Raw genomic sequence first — 25,457 nt, forward strand, 5'->3', positions numbered from 1 at the left:
GCAGATAATATTTGTATTTTAATAGCAGTGGTAGATAAAACGTATTGAGGAGTGTTATCTCCCTTATTTAACGTACCTCAAAACTTATTCGTATATACATATATGCTTACATATATAAGCTGATACATGTATCAGCTCCCTCAAAGGAGAAAACTACACCTTCATAAATTCTGAACTATATCGTGTATTTGGTGACCATCACAAGGGGTCAACAGGAATAATGATATTCATTAATGTAAACCAAAATGGTATACTTGGGTAGAACCAAGGGGGGTATTGAACAAAGTTCAACGAATTCATCATGTGACAAATAAAATGGACAAAAATGGTAGGGAAAGAAATTTTATTTTCAAGGATTTGTGCAGACAATGGTGAATAAAAAATTGTATTTTAACTATAAAAGGCTGACTTCATTCCACGCTGGCATTCAGGGTTTATGGTGATGCCAGTTTGAATCTGAGGCAATATTGCTATCCCCCTTCACCCACCCCTAAAAGACTCCCTCAGAGGAACAACTTCCTACAATTTTTCAGTCAAAAAACAGATGACACATCAACCAAAGTAATGAGTTAAACAGCCTTCTGCTTATCTGCTTACATAAAGGCAAGAAACAAAATAAGCTGTGTTATTTGTTTCTTGCTGTAAATTACCTTCATTCTGTGCACTTTTTTGGTACATTCTCATAGGAAAACAACTCAAAATATAACAATTTAGGTCAAGATACCCCACCTGGGAGGCTGTAAAAATTGAACAACTAGAACTGTGAAATGAAACAAGTTTAAAATCCGAAGCAGCTCTCCTCACCAAGCTTAGAGACATTAGCCCTATTGGAAAACAAGTCATTAAAGCTACAAAATAACAAGTGCAAAACATGCTGAACCTGTATTTCCAGAGAGTACCGTTCCTGCTGGCCAACAGGTCCCAAACACACCTACAAGGTGTAACTGTTCCTTTCTGTTCCAATAGATGTCCTTTCCCTCATGTGAAAGATCCTCAGAAGTGACAATGGAAAATATAATAATCATTGAAATTTACCCTGTGGGCCAATTCTTGAAGAGACAAAAAAGCCACAACTCTGAGATGATTAGACATGTAGTGTTTACTTGAGGACTTTTTACACCTCTAGAAACCCCCAAAGCACTAAACTATTTCGGAACCTAAACTTCCTAGCAGCTTTTCTTTGGGGGAAAAGACAGAAGACAATTTCCTGCCACACAGGGGTCAACTTGTCCACAGTCAAGTTTTACTGTAACAGACAATTCAATTGGTTCCTATGTTGATGCGTGCTTGTCACAATAATTTAATTTTAGACCAACTCTCTCTCTCTTCTTTAAATGGAGAAGTCTTCCCTTCAAATGTTGAGTCAGCTAAAATGATTTCTGTAAGAGTTACCATATCCATGGAAAAGCCTATTAATCTCCATGGCAAACATCTGTTTTCCTTCCCTTTAGAAAACACCCTCATTTTATTTGTGGATTCTGTTAACTTTCCAAACATGCTCATGAATATCAGCAACTTCTCTCACTCGTTTGAATTTATCATGTTCTTAAAACACAAAAAATTTCCAAGAGATAGCTAAAGAGTACTGCAATATGAGGAAAACCAAAAGTTGCCCAAGAAAAACAAGTGATCAATTAAAAATTGCCATAATGACCCAGACTCAAACACAGAATAAGGCTGTGTCTTGGATAACATGACAGAACGTCCATCTAACATCACAGTAAATTCTTACACTAGATGACTTTACTAGTGTATGAATTATATACTAGATTTCTTTTACCCTAACTGCAAATATATTAAAAATTATTTCTTCAATACTTTTCTCTTTCCCCTAGTGGTGGCATTTAAGACTGAGTAACACTATTTCGCACTCAGTAATTTAGAGTATAAAAAAAGGCTTTAGGAAAATTCTAAGAGTAGATTCATTTTCCATATACCATTTGATGGGATGAAGTCTCCTTTGGGGGATATTGGTGAACAGAACATTTTTCCTTACCTAAGTTACTGCTTTCTAGTCTCACCACAGACAACTAATTCCCAAATCTTATGTAGGCCCAGATTTTCTTGGCAAACTCTTGAGCCACCAGCACACAGCACATTTATTTCATCTGTCCTCTTTTCACAGTGAAGACCATGCCTCTCTCTTATGTTCCCAGATGGGTATATGAAAGAGAAATTTCCAAAGCCAAAAAATTTTCTTGGCGTGTGTAACTCTTGTTCTCCCCCCACCCCACCCACTCACCCCCCCCATCAAGTTGCCAAATCCAAATCAAACAGTGAAAAAAAAAAAAAGTCAAGTCTTGAAAATTCTCTCTCCTTCCAAGAGGTGTGAATACAGCCTATGTCCTTCCCTAATGGGCCTCAGTTTGAAAAGATCCTGATGAGGAGCTGAAGAACAGAGTAGGTGACAGGTTTTTATGTAGGAGGTATGTAATCCTATCACCGTGGGGTGTAATTTATCTGGACATTATATGCTCTCTGCTGAGGACTGATTCACACACAGATCAAAGGAAGTTGGCCTTCTGGAGTCCCCTGAAGCATAAATAATGTTTGTAACCATGAGGAATTTTCCCCACATATGGTAGGGGCAGATGCTGTGGTGTCATCTTGGGGACTTTGATGATTTTAGCTGAGCTCTCTTACGCTGGGCCCAGGCCCCGGACAGTTTCTTCACCCTCATCCTCTTGGTTGGCAGCTGATGAGATGGATGCTTTGGAATTCATTTTATAAACAGGACGTAAAAGGCCATTACAACACAGGCGATTGCCACAGCAGCATGCAGCCTGGTTCCGATCACAGCGGCTGGCAACAGAAGTAAAAAGAGAAAAGAAATCACACCTGCGCTTCATGTAAATCCTCACTTTCAAGGTGGTATTTTGAAATCTCTAGTCATGATGAAGAGACCTATCAAGGTTCTCAAGAACCCACCCAGGGATGCATTTAAATACTGTTCTTAAGCGCTAGATTCTAGGTGAATATACTGTTTCTATTTTGCTCTATTTTGAAAAAAGATTTAGGTAGGTAGGATTCACCCTTAATAAAAAGTAACAAAGGCATCTGAGTTAATGAAACTTAGAAGAGACTCCAATATATTCTTTCCAGAAATTCAGAAAAACTTTTCATTGGGAAAATACTCCAACGATTCTAGTCCAGTCTAAACAGCTTTAATTTGGAGACTTTTACTCCATGGAGAATATTAAAATTACCTTGATGCTAAAATAAAGGGTTATGTAAAAGTGGAACCAGATACAATGCCAGCCTATCCCACCCCCCTACACTTTGCAGCACCCCACTGTCCAGAGATGGCAATCTCCTCTCCCTGTCCAGACATGATCATACCTTTGTAAAACACACCCCAAACTCCCTTCTTCTCGGACAGCAGCCAGGTTTTGAGACGAGGTACTTTCTTGAAGTAAGCACAGGTGCAAACAAAGAGCAAACCAAACACCAGAATTCCATCCAAGGAGTACACTGTGACAGAAAGAAAAACAAACAAATGCTTTGGTACTAATCTAGCTGGTGACAGGTGATTCCATTTGAGAACTCCAAGGAGAACAGAGTGATTTAATATCAAGACGATACAATCAACTAGCAATGCCAACCCTTTACAAGGGAGAGCCAATATCCTGGGACTAACAACGGTTCCTTCATTGTTCCTCAAATTGCTTGTAGACAACCCCCTTACAAAGATTTCACTGTATCTTCTCCTCTTTCAAGAGCTACAAGTCCTGAGAAGAGTGCATCACTTTAGTGGAATCAATCTCCCAGGAATGGCCAGTGTTGGTAACAGTTTGAGAGAGGCGTAAGAATCCTTGGAGCCTGAGCTGAGGAAAGTACCCATGTTCCTGTTATGAATCACTCATGTGATAAAGGAGAGCCAAATGTTTAGCCAAGTCTCACAGATCTGCAGTTGTTGAAGAATATGTTAAGGCAAAAAGTAAAGCTTAATGTAAACAGCAAGGGTTCGAATTCATAAAACTACAGTTTTCCAATGCTTATCTTACACCTCATGCATGATACTCTACTGTCAAACCAACATTTCTGCTAGAATAACTACAGATTCTTGTCAGAAAAAAAAGTATCTGAGGTGTCGACATAGAACAATTGTGGGAAAAAAGCTTTGAACAATTCTATTTCTTACATACGTAAAACAAGCTATTTCTTGTACATGTAAGCACAATGAAGAACCTAACTGCAAAAGGAAGAAAAAATTCAGACCACAAAAGGAGGGAAGGTAACTAAAATTTACTCAGTTATTATTATGTATCAGACTGCTCTCTTATTTCCTGGTTTCTTCCTCCCAGTGATGTCCCTTCTGGTACTGTGCCTAGTAACCTCAGACCTGTGACTTGCCCAGGAAGCTCCAAAAGGATATTTTACATAATCAGTATCTGCCACTTCTGGACCACTCTATCTCCCTCTCTCCAGTAAAACTATCTCACAGCCAGGTATCACATGAGAAAGAGCCCAGTACATTAACACATACACTAAATTCTTATGATGATACTTTAATGTATTATTCTTTTACTTTCATAAGTTCTTGCAGACAATGCCAAAATTCACAAAAGGGTGAAATTTGAGTCTCCATTGCCAGACTTAAGGAGAAGGTACTTTTGAGAAACGCTTTCCTGAGCCCCTCAAATCATACCAGGACGCTTTCTCTTCTTTCCTGTAAACAGCTGACTCTAAATACCATTAAAAGTCCTTCTTCCTGCACTTTTCCTGGAATTCGGAAATCATGTCAGTAAAGTGTTCGAAGACGTCTGGAAAATTAGGTCGGATAAACAGGGTTCCAACTGCCACATCGTTTAGAAGAGGCAGTGTCTAAATCCAACCCTTGCAACACTAGCCAGGGTCTCCAGATGGGATCACTCAGGCAGGACTTTAGAATCAAACGAGACAAAGCTTTCCGGCATTTTTTCAAAACAAGGAAAATTTTAGGGTCTACATTCGCCTCCAAAAAGTGTGAGGCTTGACACTCTCTCTGATTTCTTGGTCCTCCCAACGAGGCTACAGTCTGAAAGTATGAGAACGAAGGAAGCTAAGAGAAGGATCCTTTCTTTTCCCTGGTGCCAGAGCAATAGTTCAACTGGGACCGGCCTGCCTAAGAGTCTTGCAAGGGCTAGAACGAACTTCTAAGAAGGGGGAAGAGAAAGCACAGGCTAGGGACTGAGGACTCGGGGTGCGGAGACGAGAAGCACTGGTATTTCTAGATCGGTAGGGGACGGAAGAACCGCGCAAGGGTTTGGGGGACAAGAGTTAGGGGCACTGAGAGGCCACGGTGGGGCTGGGCTGGGAGGGGGCGGGGAGAATGGCCACGTCAGTCCCGGTCCCGCCCGCCACGTTTCCCCTCGTTCTTTAGTCCCATTCTCCACTCTGGGCATTGGCTCTCACCGTTCGTCATGGCGGCTGGGCCCGGGCCTCGCTAGGGGTTCCGGGATCAGCTGTGAGTGGTAGCGGCGAAGACTGGGGAACCCAGCTCCGCGATGACACTTCCCGATCGGGGCCGCAGCGACGGGTAGGAGGTGTAGTACGCAGGCGCAAGGGCAGAGAGGCGAGTGCCGAATGCAATCAGGAGTGGCTAGCAGATTACAGAGCTAGGGGACTTGTGTGGGCGGTGCTTGCTGTTTACGCAAGCGTAAGAAGAGCGCCGTCGGAGAGGCTTCCTAAGTGGCCATGGTAACCAAGTTTCTTCCGGGTGTCCTTGCTGCGGCAGTGGCCTAACCTGACCTGTTGGCGTCGGTGTATTCGGATAGATAAAGGCCCCAGCTTCACACTTTATTCTGCGCTGTGGCAGCTGGTGTGTGTGTGTAAGCAGCAGCCTTCCTGCGACGGAAAGGTGTCGGTCCCGGGATTCCAATTAAGAGAACTCTGACAGCAGGACTCATGAGGCAGTCCCTGCGACCTCCAGACCTGCTTTTGTTTCACTGCTCTTTCTTTCCTTAACTTCTTTTGTTTTCTTTCTTTCCTTTTTCTGTCTCTTCTTTTTTGCTACTGGGTATACCAGATTTTTTTCTCCAGTTTTATTGAGAAATAATTGACCTACGGCACTTCTTTCTTACTCCTTATGGAAATCAGAATAGTTAGTTACTCTCGGAATGAGAGTAAGAAACATTATAACAGAAACAAGTCACATATTTCAGACCCTAAAGCTCCACTCTATCGGGAAACATCCAGATAATTGCCTGTTTGTTTCTTAGATTTTTCTTGAAACTTTCAGGAGAGTCTCGATACTCTCCTGTATTTAGTTAAATGCTGGGGTCTCTTTGGCCACTGTAACCAGGAATCGGGGATATCAGGACAGCGTTTTTCACAAAACTTTCACAAGCTGACGAAAGATATCAATAGTTTAATGATGGGGGTAGAGTGGAGACAAAGCTACAGGTTCCATTTTGTAAATCAAAATCTTTAATTGGGCACAACTCGACCTGCTTTATTGAAATGCAGAGAGGGGCGCCTGGGTGGTTCAGTCGCTTAAGCCTCAGATTCTTGGTTTGGGCTCAGGTTAGGGCCTGGGGGCCCTGGGATCTAGCCCTCTAGCCAGTGTGAGGCTCCCTGCTCAGCGGGGAGTCTGGTTGTCTCCCTCTCCTGCCCCTCCCCTACTCATGCTTGCTCGCGCGCGCTCTTTCCCTCCCTGTCTCTCAAATAAAAAATTAAACTGCGGCTAGAGTGCAACTCAATCTTTCGAGGCTTAAATTCTAGGTAAGGTTACCAGTGATTTGACAAGGTCCGAAAGGAACTCAGTGCCCCTCTTGCTGCAGTGCCATCTGCTGACTGCGGCCTGCTTCGCTACAGATAAAAAAAGTTACCAAAATGCCTCCTTCTAAGAGCTGGAGTGGGGAGGCAAGCCGAAAGAAGTCTGATGGAAAAGAGACTCCTTGCAAAAATATACATAAATGCGGGGCGAGGGTCTGGGGGTGTGGAGGAAGACATAGGGGACAAAACCTAAGACAAGGCCAGATGTACTTACGCACATACACACAGAGACAAATCCGCCTCCCCAAATGAACTTTGGGGACCACTCAAAAACAACATAAAAATACCTAATTGTCTTGGCCTTTGAACCTTTCGTCAATTGTTATCTAAAACAGCATCAGCACTAATAATATCACTAGCAACTGACTGTTAATTCCCTGCACCCATAGAGCCCAAAGTCCTAAATAAATTCATGTTTACTAATTTGGATTGAATCATGTAGCTCATCTTCAACTAAAAAACTTCTCCTCTTTTTTGGATACTATTGAACTGTGCTAGCCTCACTGACCTACACCTAATTGTTATCTTTACTCAGGTTTTTCCTGCTAAATATAGATGTTCCTAAGAAACCTACACCCTCTTTTTCTCATTATTAACTCTCACTTGGTGACCTGTTCTGTTCATGGTTTCAACTACTACCTCTGCAGAGTTCTTAAGTTGATGTCCTATCCAAGCTCCAATCTTCTATTTCTAATAGATGTTCTTCTGATATCTGAAATGTTTAAAGCCAAACACAATTCCCCTCCGATTTCCCAGTTTCTATGATTAATATTTCTTTCCCCCTAATCACTAAAGTTTAAATTTGTAAGTTATCTCTGAGTCAATTAACTTTTTTCAAGATGTCATTCAGATTGTTCCCTTTTCAATCCTGCAGCCATCATGTTAGTGATTTTACCATGTCAGTCTTCTTTAAGCATCAATTTTATCCTCCAGTAGTGAAAACTCACATTCGTATAACACTGTGACATTTCCAAAGCCAACACACCTATTTAATCCTCACAAGTGCCTTATTACCCTATTTTGGAGATAAACTGAGGTTTAGGGTAAAACTACCCAGTGTCACACTCAAGCAGTAATTCTGGTCTTCTAAACTGAAGACTAGAAAATTTTGCTCAAAATCACAACTGTTGTTTCCTGTAACAGCAGCCACTGGCTGCTAAATATTGTTTAACTCCTTACCCTGCTATTCATGGCCTTCCTGCAGCATTTTCCACTGTTCTAGGTAGACTTTAAGCTTCAGCTGTGAAAAGACTTCTGTGTTCTTTAAATGTACTGTTTGCTTTCGCAAAGTTTTTGCTCATGCCATTTACTGTTTTGGTGATAACTTTATCTCCTCATTTTGTACTAGAAGGAAACCACTCCAATTTTTTATTTTAAGATTTATTTATTTATTTTAGAGAGAGAGAGAGAGAGCGAGAGAGCACACAAGCAGGGGGAGGGGCAGAAGGAGAGGGAGAGACTCTCAAGCTGACTCTGACTCCCTGCTGATTGTGGCGCCTGATGCAGGGCTTGATCTCACCACCTTGAAACCATGACCTGAGCTGAAATCAAGAGTTGTCCACTTAACCGACTGAGCCACCCAGGCGCCCCAAAACCATTCCAGTTTTTGTTACTCTCTGAAAGATAAGTCTTTTCTTCCCCAGTTGCTCTCAGAATTTAAGAATAAAGTTTAAGGACAAAGACATGACAGTTGAAGAGCCGAGGAGAGTGATTGACTAGTGAGCTAATTACTATTTCAAAGGACAGTGATAGACCACAATATCTTACTCTGATTATGTAGTTATTTTATACTCCACTCAGAATTTGCCCATTTCTGTTTCTTCTTTTTCCATGTGTCTTTCTTCGTCTTCCTACTCCTTCTTCCCACTCTTACATTTATGTCCTTCTTTCTCTCTCTACCACATTTTTTCTTTTCCAGGTTTTATAAAGTAGTTTATCTTTTTATTGAAAAAAACGAATCTCACCAGATTTTTGCTTCCAAATTTGTTATAACAAGAATTTTATTTTTAAAAAATTGAATTCAAGTTTTCTTTCTATAAAATTGGGTTTTATTGGTTGCTCCTTTTTCAGGTCGTTGAAGGATTAAATGAATTACTGTTTACAACAATACCTGGCATGAAGTAAGCGCTCCATAAAGGCTAGTTTTTACTGTTGCAGTTGTTCATTTGTTTAAAAAATATTAACCAGCGTCTACTATGTGCTGAGCACTTCGCTAGATTTTGCAGGTGTAGAGGCAAAAGTGAGTCCCTGCTCTCAGAGAGCAAACTGTATTGGAGAAGATAGATGAATGAACACATTTAATAGAGCACAGGCATTATGTATGTAATGACATTATCTTTGATCTTTATAACTGTTTTGCAGAATATTTTTAAAATGAGAAATCTGAGACTCAAAGAAGACACATGGATGACATCACATAGCTAGTTAGGATCCAAACCCAGGTCTGCCTGACTTCAAAGCTCCCTTCCCCCTGTTTTCACACTGCTTCAAATTGGGATGCTTTCCACTGATACTAATCTTTGATGGTTTTGTTCCAAGCATTATTGTTTCTGTCACCCTGGAAGGCCCCATATAGCCTTACATCAGGCCGAAGCCTGGGCCACTGGCTCTTGCAGCCAAACTGCAAAGAATAAATAGAGCCCCACTGAATAGGGACTCAGTTCAGACAGTCTTTCCTCAGTTCATTTCAGCCTCCACTGGAAGACAGGCAGTTGTTGCCAAACACCTGTCAGTCAAGAACAGTGGCCTGTTTGTTTGGGTTGTTGTGGTCACTGTGGTGAACATTCATCAGTCATGGGGACCATGACTATGGCATTCTGGTTTAACCAAAGAGTAAGTTCAGTCCCAAAGGCTCAGCTTGCAACAATAGCCTCATTTGAATTACAACATATTTGAAAAAGGATGTCAAACAGGCATTAATTTATGCTACAAATATTTGTTCCGGAACTTCTGAGCCTAAGGAATGTACTAGCCTTTGGGAGCTGAAAGATGAAGGAGAAACAGACTCTGTTTTTAATAAGATTTAGTAGACAAGATAAGCCGTGTGTATAAGTCACCAGAAAATACAATAGAAAGTGAGCAGTGTCAAAGGAAAATGAAAATGAAGTGCTGTGGGAGAGTAAAGGAGAAAGTGCTTTTAGCTGGAGAGCCCGGGGCGGCGGGGGCGGGGGAGCTTAGTGGAGGTGCAGACATTTTAGCTGGGCTGGAAAGGCACATGTAGCAATTTAATAAAAAAGGTATTCTAGTGGGAAAGGAGTAGAGTGATCAAAGGCATGGAGATGGGAAAGCACAGGATAAGTCTGGGGCACAGCACACTCTTGCCTTTCTCCTTCACTGGCTAATTCCATTCATCCCTCAGGTCTCAGCTCAGACCTCACCTGCACAAGGAAGGCATCTCCGACCTTCTCGAGTTGCCTTCCCCCACTTAAACTATCAGAGCATACAGTATCTATTCAGCTCATGTCCCCCTGCTACACTGTAAGGTTCATGAGCCTGGGACTGTGTATTTTCAATGTTTGTCATTTTATCCACAGTCCCGTACCAGTGCTGCACATTTTACAGGTGCCTGTGAAATATTTGTTGTGTGCATAATTGAATGTGGTCTTGTGGAACTAGAAGGTAGAGTTCATGAAGGAGAACAGCAGAAGATGCTGCTGAAAGATAGGTTCTGGAATAAAAACAGCTGACACAGAATGTTGACTACATGCCAGGGACAATTCAAAGCACCTTCTGCATGTTAACACATCCAAGCCTCCTAATAACCTTAGAAGGTTAGTAACTTATTATCTCCATCTCACAGATCAGGAAGGGATGTATTGAGAGGTGAAGTAAATTGTCTCAAAGGTAGCATGGCTGGTAAGTAGTACAGCTAGGATTTTGGTGGGGTTTTTTTTTGAGACACACACACACAGAGAGAGAGAGAGAGAGAGAGAGAGAGAGAGTGTGTGTGTGTGTGTGTGTTAGCAGGAGGAGCAATGGGAGAGAGAGAATCTTGAGCAGATTCGTGCTGAGTGTGGAGCCCAACTCGGGGCTCTATCCCAGGACCCTGAGATCATGACCTGAGCAGAAAGCAAGAGTGGGATGCTCAACCGAATGAGCCACCCAGGTGCCCCAAGTACAGCTAGGATTTTTAAAACTGACTCCTCTGACCCCAGATGCAAGTTTAACCAAAGAGTATAGGCATTCTGTGGTAAAGAAGCAGATGGTTAAGACTGCACAAGATTATTGTGGAAATTCTGAAAGCCACTTAAAAAAATGACACTACCTCACTCAGCCCCAAACAGGGGGTGGCACTGCAGAAGTTTGTACCCTGGGGTGGAGGGGAAGGAGTGGGGGTGGGGTGCAGGGTGGGGGCAGGGTGAAGGTGGGACTGCTTGGCTTCTCCTGGATTTGGGGTCTAGGTGGTACTACCTGCCTACCCTCTCCTATCCCGTCCTAATACATGCCTCAAGCTCACCACCCAGTCTCCTGTTTTCATCATTTCGGATAGTCCCTCCCACTGCCTTGCTGTCCAAATTTTTCTCCCACAACTCAGCTCTACTGCTCCCTTCTATCAGCTACTGCTGTCGGCCTCTCTGCTGACTCCATTCTTTTGGGAACAAATCTCTTTTGTCATTAACCTTTTCTTTAGAAGCTCCTTCCATTTTTTTGCCATAATGAAAACCTGACTTTTTCTAAGTTAGCTAAGTGTCCAGCATAAATTCACAGCCTTACTCATTTGGTAATCATTTTTTCAAAGCCCACCTTCCTTGATCCTATTGCCCTGTGAGGCTATTTTCCTCTCTTTGCTTTTCTACCCTCCTCTGTCCAATTACACACTCATTCCTTAACCTCTTATAATCTGGCTTCCATCTTCACTATTCCCCTGGAACTATTTTGTCCAGATTATTCTACCACCTCCCAACTGTCAAATCCAAGGCCTCATCTTAAATCTCTTAAACTCTTAATCTCTGTGGCACAGAGCACTCCTGACCACTTGCTTCTTTTTGAAATTTTTTCTCTTTTGGCTTTCAAAATATGTTCTTTTCCTCTTCATCTTTGTTATTTATCTCTTCCTACTGTTAAAAATGATTAAAGAGACTTAGGAAAAAGCCTTGGATTTGAACACCTCATGAAGCGGACAGTCTTGGAGAACTGCAAAATGGGATGAAAGGCAGAATGCTTTTATAGGATAAAGAATAAAGAACAAGAAAGAGAAAAATGAAAGTATTTGATTGGCTGGCTGATAGTCAACCTTGTTTGGAGTGAGAAGACCCAGAACTGGCTTGGCATTTGGGGATTGGCTAAGGAATATGCAGCATTTCTGGTCAAACAGAGTGATTAAGTTTCCATTTGCTAACATGGCACCTGGGGCAGGAAAGGCTCCATTGTGGGTCTAGAAATTTATTTCAACACTACCTCTTGGACCATTCTTTCTGTTTTTTCTGTTTCTTGATGAACCATTTTGAAGGATCTGCCCTTTGCCCCCCTTCTCTCTTGCCTTTGTTGCTGTGCAAGCCTTAAACTCTCACTTTTGTATTGACGTCTCCCACACCATTTTCTTTGATCATTTCTCTGTGGATTTCCAGGCCTGCACATCCGTCTGTCGATAGGACATCTCTAGACTCTTAGACGGAGTTCATTTTCTCCCCCTGCCCCAATTGCTTTCCCATTTCACTTTCCAATTTATATTAATAACATTCCATCCATCTGGATGTAAACCTCTCTCTCCATAGCTCTCAGTTTCATTCAGACACAAAGTCCTGTAAATTCTACCTCCTAAAGTTCCTTCTCTGCAGTGTGAAGTTCAGTCTCTGAAGAGAACATTCCAGACCTTTCACACTCCAGCTTCATTCCAGCCTCATTTCCTGCATTGCCACCTAACAAACTTGGCTCTGCTGGCTCTGGTAATCCCCCTGAAAATTACACGGAAGCATACAGTGAATTTTCACTCTCTGTGCTTTATTTCGGCTCTGCTTGTAACTTTTATATTTTGGATCTCAGGTTCAGAAGGTTGAAGTATTGACGCTCTGCAGTTCATGACATACTATCATAACTGGCCTTTCCAAAGTCCTTCCACCTGTTATTTATCTGTGCATTGCCCCACAAACTTTCAATGTATTTTATGTCTATTTTTTTATTTGTTCTTGTAAAATATCTACTTTTTGTGTGTCTCTAGATTTAATTTACATCATAGATCTCATTGTGTTTCTTTTTAAATTTAGCACTATGTTTCTAAGCTCTGTCCGTGTTGTTAGTCTATTACTTCTGATTGCTGCATAGTACTTCTTGGAGTGCACCCAGCACATTTTAGCTATCCCTTGATAATGGACACTGTGAATGTTTTCTACCTGAACCCCTGGACAAGGCCAGAGTCTCATCACTACCTAACACAGCGACTCTCAACCTTATCAGACTCAACAGTCTTCCTTAAATAACTGAAGTATTATAATGTCTCCTTTATTATTCTGAAATGACATTCACAGATCATATAACCCCCAATGATCTCTGCCTCCTGATATACTCATTCTTGTGTAATCCCCTCTCCTTGAGTGTAGGCTGAACTTAATTGAATTCTTTTGAGTAGAATAGGCCAAAAGTGATGAGATGCCACTTGTTAAAATACACGGACGGCACCCCCAACGACGCATAGCTTCACAGCCCCGAACCAGGAAGCGGTGATTCGATATATAGAGTCAAGTCAGGGCCACGACAAGATACACACCGCTCAGACTACGATTTCCTTTTCTTTGTTAATGTTTAATTAATCCGTGATCTTGATCACAGGGCCTAGAGCTTATCCCTCTCTCCTTAAACTCCGCCGGCGTCTGCTGTTACACTCCGCGAACCTTCCCCCACCAGCATGCTAACTAGGCCCCGCCCCGCCCCGCCCCTCCCGGCGCGTCACCGGAAGTGAGGCAGAGGAAATAGTAAACCCCGCTGGGAGCGAGGCGGCGGAGCCGTGTAGGCTGGCTGGTGGCATGGCAGACGAGGAGGAAGACCCTACTGTGAGTGACCACCACTGTTCCAACCCACTCTTTTCTTCACTCCCTGGGGTGCAGAAGCGGAGCCCGAGTTCAGAATCACTCGAGATTTTCCTTAGCGAATTCACTCGAGAGAGTTCGGGCGGTTCACGCAGTGCTAGCCTTTCCCTTCGGATTCATCTCTTAGTACGTGGGGCAGGATGTGAAGGAAGAGTAGGAAGGTGGCTCCTTGTTCTTTGCTTTGGGTCTGTATTTGCTAAACACTCTTTGAATCGCCTGGACAGTCATCAGAGGACGAAGCTAATATTTGTTAGCTCTCATTATGAACGAACACTGCAGCTGGTAACAAAACTATGTACTTACTGTAAAGTCGTGGGAAAATAATGGACCGAAAATCAGGGAACCTGGATTTCAAAATCTGTTATCTATGAGCAAGTTACTTAATTTTGAACCTCGGTTTTCGTGTCATAAAATGGGGTTAAGGCTTATTTGAGGAAAGTTCCTAGCCCTGTATAAGCAGTGCTTAGTAAATACTAGTTTTGCTCACTTTGATTCAATACCTACTCTGGTTTAGTTTAGTTTTTTTTTTTTTTTAATACGAACTCTTAATAGTAAAACTGTGTGGTAATAGGCTAACTCGTTGGTTTAAAAAAAAAAAAAAAAGTATGGTCATTGAAACTCTTCCAGGAGAGGCAGTAGGATTACTTGTTAGGGACATTGTAGAAGCCATTTCTGCATGAGTGGGAAGTTGGACTGGGTAGTCTTTAAGGCTCCTAAAATGCTAAGATTTCATGATTTTTTGCTGCTTGCTTTAGGCTTTCCGGCATGATATCAGTGTTGAAAATGGAAAAAAATATTGATGTTATTTAAAGATCAAATGCAGTGCTTGACATTTCTGTATATATGTTTTAACTTACAGTTTGAGGAAGAAAATGAAGAAATTGGAGGAGGTGCAGAAGGCGGACAGGGCAAAAGGAAGAGACTTTTTTCTAAAGAATGTAAGTAATATTTGACAATGATTTAATTACAGATGATAAAAACTTTTGGACATGTCTGTTCAAAGCAGATTAATGTTTTGAATGTGTTTCTCTGTGGGGGCAATATTCTCAGATTTGCCTATAAAATTCTCTTTACTTCTGAATCGTAGATATTAGTGATTCTAACCCTAAATTAAATGTGTGTAGGTGGGTGTGTGTGTATACACTTTTTTTTTTTAAGTGAGGAAATGTGATTAGTGTTTCAATACAGGGCCTTAGAACATACCTTTGTTACTTTTTGTGTCACTTATTATTGCAGCAGAACTCCTTTGACTACAAGTGAAAGGTTTTGATGGATCCTGGGACAGGTACTGAGAGTAAGGAATTAAGTTGGGGCTTTGGAATAAGGCATTGGACAAGATAGAAAGGTGATGAACAGTGTAAGATATTATAGTGACGTAGAGATTATAATGTACTGGTTCTCTAGTGTATTCCCTCAGTAGACAGGTTTGGCTCTTTTTGGCAGCAGCAAGAGGGAGAGCTGCTGTTCCTAGTGATGGTCAAAGCCAGCTCCTGAAAGGCACTGTGACAATGTGCTCTCCAACCTGGGTCCTTTACACATAGTTATGGCTGACTGTTGACAGATGAGACAACACATGAATACATGGTTTATTTATGCTGGGTCAGACAAGTGGTTCCCAAATGCTCCTGAAACTGTAGTCAGTAGGTCTTTATATTTTTATTTTTTTAATGACTCAAATCCTCCATATCTCAGTTTCTCACCTAAAGCTGACCAATCCTTAATCCATCTTTGATACTGTTTACTTCATTTGTATGTGTTTTTATTTCTTGTATCAGCCTAAGAAGGGGATTTCCACACCAGAGCATCCCAGGGTGATGTTTGCATTGTCAGTTCTCAGCAGAAACCTTTGTTCTACTTGGATTGCTTTATTTTTGTGATGATAAGAATTTGGAATCTTCACAGCCTTCTCCTTGTCTTACCTGAATCTTGATATACCTTACTGGCCAAGATCTGTTCTCCTAAACTTTTTAAAAAATTTTTTTGCTACAATAACACAAAGTTTCAAAGCATTCATTGGCATTTGTTTGTATCTTTACAAACCCTTTAACCAAATGCAACTTACATACTGGTGAATTATGCCCGTCAAAATGTTAATGACAAAGTATCTTCCTCAAATATTTAAGGAATAATAGTAAGCTTACAATGGAGAATCCTGGCAGATAAGTAATGTCTAAAGTATTAGCCAAATGATCAAAGTCAGTATCACCAGTAATATATATTAACATCATGTACCTCTAATATGATGCATTAAGAGGGCACATCACCTCTATGGTACCCTTTCTAGTAATGTGTAACCACAGTCTAATCATGAGAAAACACCAGACAAACCCAAATCGGAGAACATTCTACAAGATCATTAACCAGTGTCCTTCCAGAGTGTCAAGGTCATGAAAGATTAGAAAAGTATGAGGAACTGTCACTGCTTAGTGGAAAGCAAGGAGGCATGATAACTAAATAGTGTGGGATCCTGAAATAGCAAAAGGACATTAGTTGAAAAACTGGTACAATCTGAGTAAGTTCTGTACTTTTATTAGTGTTAATTTCTTTTTTTTTTTTTTTTTAAAGATTTTATTTATTTATTTGACAGAGATAGAGACAGCCAGCGAGAGAGGGAACACAAGCAGGGGGAGCAGGAGAGGAAGAAGCAGGCTCATAGCTGAAGAGCCTGATGTGGGGCTCGATCCCATAACACCAGGATCACGCCCTGAGCCGAAGGCAGACGCTTAACCGCTGTGCCACCCAGGCGCCCCAATCAGTGTTAATTTCTTAGTTTTGGTAAATGTCTATAAGATGTTAACATCAGGGGATGGTGGATATAGGGTATTTGGGAGCTCTGTACTGTTTTTGCAACTCTTGTATAAGTCTGAAATTATCTCAAAAAGGAAAAGGCAAAAAATTTGTCAGAATCCAAAAGGGAGAAAAAATATTGGCTCTTGTGTTTGTTTTGTACCCCCTGTATCTGGACCTAAAGGCTCTTGCCAGTTTAAACCCTAGGTATACCTCTATCCCAGCCTGCTTTCCAAATCACCCCTTTCTTTTCCTCCCTAGGCCTGGTATACCTCATTCTCCTTTCAGTTCGACCAGCTTTTGCTTATCCTAAATAGCAGTTATTCTTAATGTACTCATTTCTTTAGGAGTGTCCTGGGGTTTTGTTTGTTTGTTTTGTTTTGTTTTTACTGTATTTAAAATAAATTGTACTAGTCTTAAATGAACAGCTTGATGAATTTTATATTTACACATACTTATAACCACCACTCACTTCAGGATACAAAACATTTCCAACCTATGACAGGGTTTTTTTTTTTTTTTTTAACATTTATATACCCCTTTCAGAATCTGATAAGAGTTGATTATTCTTTGCAGAACAATGCACACACACAAATAATATATAAAATTTTTGCATATAATTTCAGAAGGGTTCAAGGATTTCTCAAAGCCTGTCCATAGACTAACTGGGGGTTTATAGACTATAGGGTAATCCATATGGATCCTTAACTACCTTAAACTGTCTTAAACTACCATGAAGTGTAATACCCTTGAGGGTAGGAATATAGACTCTGGAGCCAGATCAGCTGCCTTCAAATGTGGGTTTCATCTCTTACTATCTGTGTGACCTTGGGTAAATCATTTAGCTCAGTGCCTCAGTTTTCTCACCTAAATGGAATAGGAATAATAATAGTATCTACTAAAAAGGATTGTTGTGAGGATTAAATGAGTTTTATTTTTATTACTCTGTATTAGAATTTTTTTTCTCTTTTGCATTTTCTATGGTTCTTTCAGGTGAAGTCTGAAAGGACTTTGTTAGCAATGCATTGATCTAGGGAATGACATATCAAGATTCTACATAGTTTGCTTTCTCCATTTGATTACCCTGTTCTTCATATAAGAAGTAATTGAAGCACTTTCTCTCATGTCCTTTTCCCTATGTTAGTATAAGAAAGCATTTTGCCTTCTCTTTTCCAATGCCCCCCTGCCCTCCCCTCACCACACACCATATACACCAGAACACTCCCAGTAAGGGCTGAGCCATTGGTACTCATCCTATCACTGCCATAGAGTTTCCTACTTCAAGTTATTCCAGGGTCGTTGGTGAATAGATACTAGAGGTTAGGGAAAGAATATTGATGTCAGGGTTCAGTAGCTGGGAGGGAACAGGAGTTCCTACTAGGGAAGGAGAGATAGGAACAGTTAGTTATGAGATTGTGGTTAAAATCTTTTGCACCAAGGTCCATACTTGCAGATACAACGTAAATATGTTTTTACAAGTATCTTCTCTAACTTGGTCCATTTCTAATTTGAAAAAAGTATTGGTAAAATTGTTAAATGTATTCATGTAAACAGAAATGATCGTTCTTTTACAGTGCGATGTATGATGTATGGGTTTGGGGATGACCAGAATCCTTATACTGAGTCAGTGGATATTCTTGAAGACCTTGTCATAGAGTTCATCACTGAAATGGTAAGATTTTTTTGTAATTGGTCTTAGTTAATTGAGTAATAGATTTGAAATTCTAACTTTTAGTTAAGGCTAGAGCTATGTCATCCTTTTGAAATAAGCTTATCCATTTGAGTGCCTTTTTGTGGAAGTTACTGATTACTATTTATCATTAAAGATACATAGATATGTAAACATACACACATGTACATATGTATATGTACACATAAAATATTCTACCCTCTCCTGAATTTCATTTATAAGGACATAATTATAAGATCCTTGAATAAAATTTAAAAATATTAACCATAATGCCATCATCTAATGTAAGTTTCTCCCTTCCAGTGTCGATTTAAATGTATACAATGCTGGGGCACCTGGGTGGCTCAGTCAGTTAATCATCTACCTTCAACTCAGGTCATGATCTCGGGGTCCTGGGATCGAGCCCCACATTGGGCTCCCTGCTTAGCAGGGAGTCTGCTTCTCCTTCTCTCTGCTCATGCTCTCTCTAATAAGTAAATAAAATCTTTAAAAAAAAATGTATCTAATGCTTACATAGTGGTAATCATGGTAAACATTTTTAACTCAAAATTTTACAGTACATACTTCCTATATTCTAATCATAATTATTTTAGTTCAGTAAAATTCATTGAAATTGTTTTCTAATATATTTAACCTTTTCTCTCTTGTATAAGTTATTTACAGATTATTAAGTGAATAGATAATTTTGTATGACCGTATTCGTGAAATTTCCTCCCATATCCTCCTTGGATATATTCACAGGGATGGAAATACTGAGTTTGGTTGTGTTCCTATGAATTTTTACCCTGTGTTATGTATTATTTCCTTAGTACAGAATAATAGAAGTAAAATTCCTGTGTCAAAGAGTATGCATTTTTAAAAATTCTTTTCCATTTATTACTGTAATACTGATTAAATTTAGGGAGTATAAAAAGGTGCAGGAAAGGGGCACCTGGGTGGCTCAGTTGGTTGGGCATCTGCCTTCGGCTCAGGTCATGATCTCAGGGTCCTCGGATCAAACCCCGCATCAGGCTCTGCTCAGCGGGGAGTCTGCTTCTCCCTCTCACCCTCCCTTTATGCCCTCTCCCTCTCTCTCTCAAATAAATAAAATCTTAAAAAAAAAAAAAGTGCAGGAAAGAAAATATAAATCTCTAATCCTTCCACCTAGAGACAACTTATGCTGAGATTTTGGTGAATATTTTCTTGTTTTTTTGCATGTATTTTTAAACTTCATTAAATTGAAATCGTATAGTATATTTAGTCCTAGAGCCTGCTTTTTCATATAAGTTGAACTCTGTCCCCCATGTCCTTGCATAACACTCTATAATATTTTTAACGGCTTCATAATATTAATTGAATGGATGTGCCCAAATTTATTTAATGCCTTACTAAATACTTAGTTTCCCCTTTTTTAGTCATTAGAAATAATGCTATGATGAACCTTTGTTTTTTAAAGATTTTATTTATTTGAGAGAGAGTGAGAGAGAGAGAACGAACAGGGTGGGGGGCAGAGGGAGAAGCAGATCCCCCACTGAACAGGGAGCCCAATGGGCTCCATCCTGGGTCTCCGGGATCATGACCTGAGCCAAAGGCAGAAGCTTAACTGACTGAGCCACCCAGGCACCCCAAACCGTTGTTTTTATACAGGATGAATATATGATAGGAGATGAGATTTATTTGAATTTAATAAAACCTACCACTATTTATCAACTACTGAGACAGAAAGCTTAAATGAAATGTGCAGTTACAAAGAAATTATAGAATTATTTTATAAAAATGAAGATAAAAGCTACATAGATCAAAAAAGAATAGATTTGGTAGTTTCAGTGTCCTTAGTATTAAAAAATGTCTATAAACCATTAGAGAAACATTCCTATAACACAGTAGAAAGTGGACAAAGGACTTGAATAGGAAGACAATTCACAAATGAATAGCTATAAAAATTAGAAGAGAAGATCTTCACTCTCATCAGTATAAAGTAAATGGAAATTAAAAAAGTAAAATATTATATTTGTTTTAAGTTAATTTAATTTTTTTTCTTTGTAATAGACTCACAAGGCCATGTCAATTGGAAGACAAGGTCGGGTACAAGTTGAAGATATCGTCTTCTTGATTCGAAAGGACCCAAGGAAGTTTGCTAGGGTTAAAGATTTGCTTACTATGAATGAAGAATTGAAACGAGCTAGAAAAGCATTTGATGAAGCAAACTATGGATCTTGACACCTGTACTTTCTGAAGTTTCATTATCTTCTGAGGAAACCATATATAATAACTGTATATTTCCCACAGTGAGGTCCTGATATCTAGCCATTATATGCAAGATGGAGAAACACAAAGTTTTCTGCTTTTATTTTCATGTCTTCGATTTTAGAGTGATATTTGAGCCTTGAATTGCCTGCCCTTATATGACTATACTTGAATTACTTACTGGGTTTTAATGACCACATGTAAGTTGAAGTACCTTGCAAACCATGCAGTTCCTTCTGACTTTTGACTGTAAATGATGAAGTAGTATTTATGTATTGGGTGTATTTGTGCCATTGTAGGCTATACCATAGGTGTTTAATATATGAAATTTATAGGGCACCTTTGATATGATTGCTAAGATGTGTTTCATGTATTCTAAAGTTTTTAGACTACAGTAGTCTGAGATTATTAAAAGATAGTTAACTGGTTTGTTTTTTTAAAGAGAAGATGATACAAGAAAATAATAGTCTTTTGTAGGAATGTTTATCTAAGATATTTGTTTTTAATATTCTTTAGATTACAAGAATGATTTATTTTTTAAACTAAAAGTTTCATGTGAATTCTTCCGTATTGGAAGGCTTTTGATTTAAAACCTTTTGGGCTTATAATGTACTAGTTGTCAAGTTTTAAGAGATCTCATTTTCCCAGGTCAAATTAAAGCTTTCTAAAAATAAATCCTTTCAGTAGTAGGAGTGGTATTGCTTAAAAAGCTGATGGCAGGATAAGCATTTGGGATAGTGTTTTATTAACATATTTGTTAGTACTTGTTCATTGTGGAAATGTGTACTTGACTAAAACCATATATGGCTATGGAAACCACTTTTGTAGTTCAGGATATACAAGTTTTGTGTGTGTTTAGCTTATTGTATTAAATTATTGCACTTAGTTTAAAATAAGGATTAAAACTGCATTTAAAGGGATCACTGATTATTATTCTTTCTGAAAAAATGTTTTGTGTTCTGCTTATAAACATTATAAATCAGCATGTAGGAGAATTTCACCTTCTTAATCTGTTGATGCAAGGAATAAAGTGAAAAATTAGACTAATAATTGAATTTGACTATGTGATTTATCAGCTTTTTCTCCCCATTACTAGTAATATAATTCTGGCTGCTTAATCTCACTAAAAACTTTGTTTCTATATTCTTGTAATCCTCCTGAATTGATAATGAGATTCAAGATAGCTGGACTGATCTTTTTGTTATTTAAAGAAGTAAAAACCGGGGCACCTGGCTGGCTCAGTTAGTGGAGCATGGGACTCTCAATCTCGGGGTCATGAGTTCAAGCCCCATATTGGACATGGAGCCTACTTTAAAAAACAAACAATTGAAAAGCTATTCCAGTCTAAGCTGGGATCAAGAATGTGAGTGGGGGGGCGCCTGGGTGGCACAGCGGTTAAGCGTCTGCCTTCGGCTCAGGGCGTTATCCCGGCGTTCTGGGATCGAGCCCCACATCAGGCTTCTCCGCTGGGAGCCTGCTTCTTCCTCTCCCACTCCCCCTGCTTGTGTTCCCTCTCTCGCTGGCTGTCTCTATCTCTGTCAAATAAATAAATAAAATCTTTAAAAAAAAAAAAGATGTGAGTGGGATAATAACATCTCAGTATATCGCTATTTTTGCTAATCAGGGTGTACTTCACCTTGAAGAAAGAACTGGTAAAAATTGGCACTAGGGGAACTATCCTGGTACCTGTCTTAGTTAGCTAGGACTGCTGTAACAACATATCAGACTGGGCAGCTGAAACAACAGAAATTTATTTTCTCACAGTTCTGGGGGCTGGAAGTCTGAGGTCAGGGTGCCAGCATGGTTGAGGTCTGATGAGGGCTCTTCCTGGGTTGCAGATAGCTACCTTCTCCTCGTGTCTATACTTGTCTGAGGGAGCTCTGTTGTTTCTTCCTCTTTTTATAAGGGCGCCAGTTCTGTCAGATCAGGGTTCCACCCTTATGACTTCATTTAACCTTAATAGCCTCCTTAAAAACCCTGTCTCCAATCTAGTCAGATGGGAGGGGAGGTTAGGGCTGCAACATGACAAATTTCAGGGGGTTACATTTCAGTTTATAGCAATGCCATTAATCTTACTATGCTAGTGACCCTGGCATGTAAGAAGTTTTTTTATGGGACCTTGCATGGTAGGTTGCAAGTGATAGAACTTGACTCAAAAATAGCAGAAGTAGGGGCGCCTGGGTGGCACAGCAGTTAAGCGTCTGCCTTCGGCTTAGGGCGTGATCCTGGCGTTATGGGATCGAGCCCCACATCAGGCTCCTCTGCTATGAGCCTGCTTCTTCCTCTCCCACTCCCCCTGCTTGTGTTCCCTCTCTCGCTGGCTGTCTCTATCTCTGTCAAATAAATAAATAAAATCTTTAAAAAAAAAATAGAAGTAGGAGAGAGGAATTTATTGGTTTATCCCAACCGAAACAAGGGAAAGTAGGAATGGAGTTGATTCCCTAGGGTTGACTGGATATAAGAACTTGAGAACCCAAGACTCTGTCCATCTTTATCTTAATTTTGGTTTTATTCTCTCAGGAACCTCAGTGTGTCAAGGGAACATGGTAACAGTTCTAGGGTTTCCATCCATACAACTGATGGAAGGAGCTACTTCACTTAGCAATACAGAAGATCCCCAGGAGGGGAGGGGAGGAGGTAAGAGCTGGGTACTATTAGCAAGAAAGGGAAAGAGGCTGTGCAGACGAAAATAACAGATGTGCACTGACTTGCTTCATGAGCTTACTTAATTGAACTCTAATAGGTAACATGGCTCCCTCCGAATGTCTAGAGCTACCCTATGTAATGTGGTAGCCACTAGTCACACGGGACTATTTAAATTTATTTCACTCAAATTAAATGAAACTAAACCTTCAATTCCGCAGTTGTGCTAGCTGTGTTTCAGGTGCTCATCAGTCCCATGGCTAGTGGCTGCGACAATAAACCGCAGATGCAGAACATGTTTCCATCATCACGGAAAACTATTTGGGACAGTGCTGATCTGTAGTGTGCAGGTGCTTTTTCTTAATTCAATTCACTTAAAACAACTTACTACGAAAAATCTCAAGTATACACAGTAATAGAATAATATGAGCCCCCATCTTCAACAATTAACTAAACTTTGCCAATTTTAATGTCTTTATCTATTCCCCCAACTTTTGGGGGGAAAGGGGCAGTATTTTAAGGCAAATCCCAGTTTGCATTGTATCATTTTGACTATAAATACTTCAGTATATCATCTCTAACAAAAAGTTTTAAAAGGTAGCCCGAATACTATTATCATACCCTAACAAAAATTAGTACTAATTCTTCAATACCCCATTTAACACCCGATTCCTGTTTAAATCTCCTAGTTTGTCTCAAAATATCTTTTAGAGTTTGTGTATTTGTTTTTTATTGCTTCTGTAACAGATTACTGTAAATTTAGTGACTTAAAACAACAAAGTCATTATCTTACCAGTTCTTTAGGTCAGAAGTCTAACATGGGCCTCACTGGTGCTAAAATCAAGGTACTACATTCCTTTCTGGACTTTCTAGGAGAGAACCTGTTTACTTGCCTTTTCCAGCATCTAGAGCCTGCATTCTTTGGCTCTTAGTCCCCTTCTGTCTTCCAAGTTAGCAATGCTGCATCTTTCTGATCTTTCTGCCGTAGTCCTCTCTCTCTCTGACCCCGGCTGGGAAAGGTTCTCTACTTCTAAGGACCCATGTGATTATATTGGACCCATCTGGATAACCCAGAATAACCTCCCCATTTAAAAATCCTTAACTTAACCACACCAGCAAAGTCTCTTACCTTGTAAAGTAACATATTCACAGGTTCTGAGGATTAGGATGTTGAGGTCGTTGGGAGGGGCTGTTATTCTGCCTCCCACAGGCTGTTTGCAATAAAATCTAAACAAGGTTTCACCCATTGCACTTGGTTACCCATTGCCTTGGATAAATCTAAATTTCTGTTAATCTCCAATAGCTCTTCCTCTCCCACTTGTTTAAGTGAGGCTCTCTCTTTAAAAAATTATACTTTTTTTTTTTTAGCTAGCATGTTTATTTGATGCTGAACCAGAATAGCTGATATAATTGATGATTCACTGAGACTGGTTTTACTGTATTTAAACTGATTTTCTTAAGCAAAAGCTGTAATATTCTAAGTGTAGAAATTTTTAAATGGAGCAATAGCTCACTTGGCTTCTCATCAGTGGAAAGAGGTAGTGTCTGGGGAATCAGTTGGCCACTTCCCAAGAGGCCTCAGGAGGTTGTATTACTTGGGTGAATGTGTAGTCCAGAGTTTGACTTGCATCACTACAGGCTTGGAAACTGATTTCAACAGCAAATGGAGAGCACATCCATCTTTCAGGGTGGACATAGAAACCAGGCTTGTAAGACCAATGTATGAACATGGATGCCAATTTACAGATGTAGGTAACACTTGCATGGGTTTGACCGGCAAATTCTTCCCTACCCTGGGCAGACAATGTGGGAAATGAAAACATGAAAATGAAGGTGAATCAGAATGAGGGGAATTAGATGAATGCACTGCCTAGAGCATCAGCTAAGAGAAGAATAAAGTTTACACAGAAACAGGAAGAATGGCTCCCCAGGCCCTGAAGCCGGGCACCCGAGTGTGTTTCCTGAGGAGCAATCTTCAAGATTCCATTGCTGCTAACACTGGAGACTTGGCTTGAGTTTTCACTTCCGGTGACAATACCCATCCAAGCATGGTCTGTTTGTGGTTTTCAGGTGGCTTTGTATATTTCTACTCTAATTCATTCACATGTTGAGCTCAGAGGTAATTCAAAGAGGGCAATTTTACTTCCAGTATCTTCAGGGAAGCTTCATAGTTGCTCCCAAGATCTGATGACACTGAGCATTCTGCCTGAAAATCAAGAACTTTTTAAGCATTCTGCCTGTATCCCAGAACATTCCCAATTCTCTAGGACTGGTTTTCTTAGTGTCCCTATGTTCACCTTCTTTTTTTTTTTTTAAAGATTTTATTTATTTAT

At 40.1% G+C, this 25,457-nt stretch overlaps 2 protein-coding genes across 2 annotated transcripts; one reads left to right on the forward strand and one right to left on the reverse strand.

Annotated features, from left to right (window-relative positions):
- Window positions 1-328: 328 nt before the first annotated feature.
- On the reverse strand, window positions 329-5,529 carry TMEM167B (transmembrane protein 167B). The gene is made up of 3 exons (XM_008703994.2): window positions 5,395-5,529; window positions 3,340-3,471; window positions 329-2,802 (listed from the first exon to the last, which is right to left on the reverse strand). The coding sequence occupies exons 1-3, from the start codon at window positions 5,402-5,404 to the stop codon at window positions 2,720-2,722; spliced, it is 225 nt and encodes a 74-aa protein (XP_008702216.1). The 5' UTR covers window positions 5,405-5,529; the 3' UTR covers window positions 329-2,719.
- Window positions 5,530-13,635: 8,106 nt separating this feature from the next.
- Window positions 13,636-21,531, forward strand: TAF13 (TATA-box binding protein associated factor 13). Its single transcript, XM_008703993.2, has 4 exons — window positions 13,636-13,742; window positions 14,638-14,716; window positions 18,140-18,237; window positions 20,284-21,531. The coding sequence occupies exons 1-4, from the start codon at window positions 13,716-13,718 to the stop codon at window positions 20,452-20,454; spliced, it is 375 nt and encodes a 124-aa protein (XP_008702215.1). The 5' UTR covers window positions 13,636-13,715; the 3' UTR covers window positions 20,455-21,531.
- The last annotated feature ends 3,926 nt before the right edge of the window (window positions 21,532-25,457 follow it).

The sequence above is a fragment of the Ursus maritimus genome, unplaced genomic scaffold (assembly GCF_017311325.1).
Source record: "Ursus maritimus isolate PB19 unplaced genomic scaffold, ASM1731132v1 scaffold_12, whole genome shotgun sequence".
NCBI classification, from domain to species: Eukaryota; Metazoa; Chordata; class Mammalia; order Carnivora; family Ursidae; genus Ursus; species Ursus maritimus.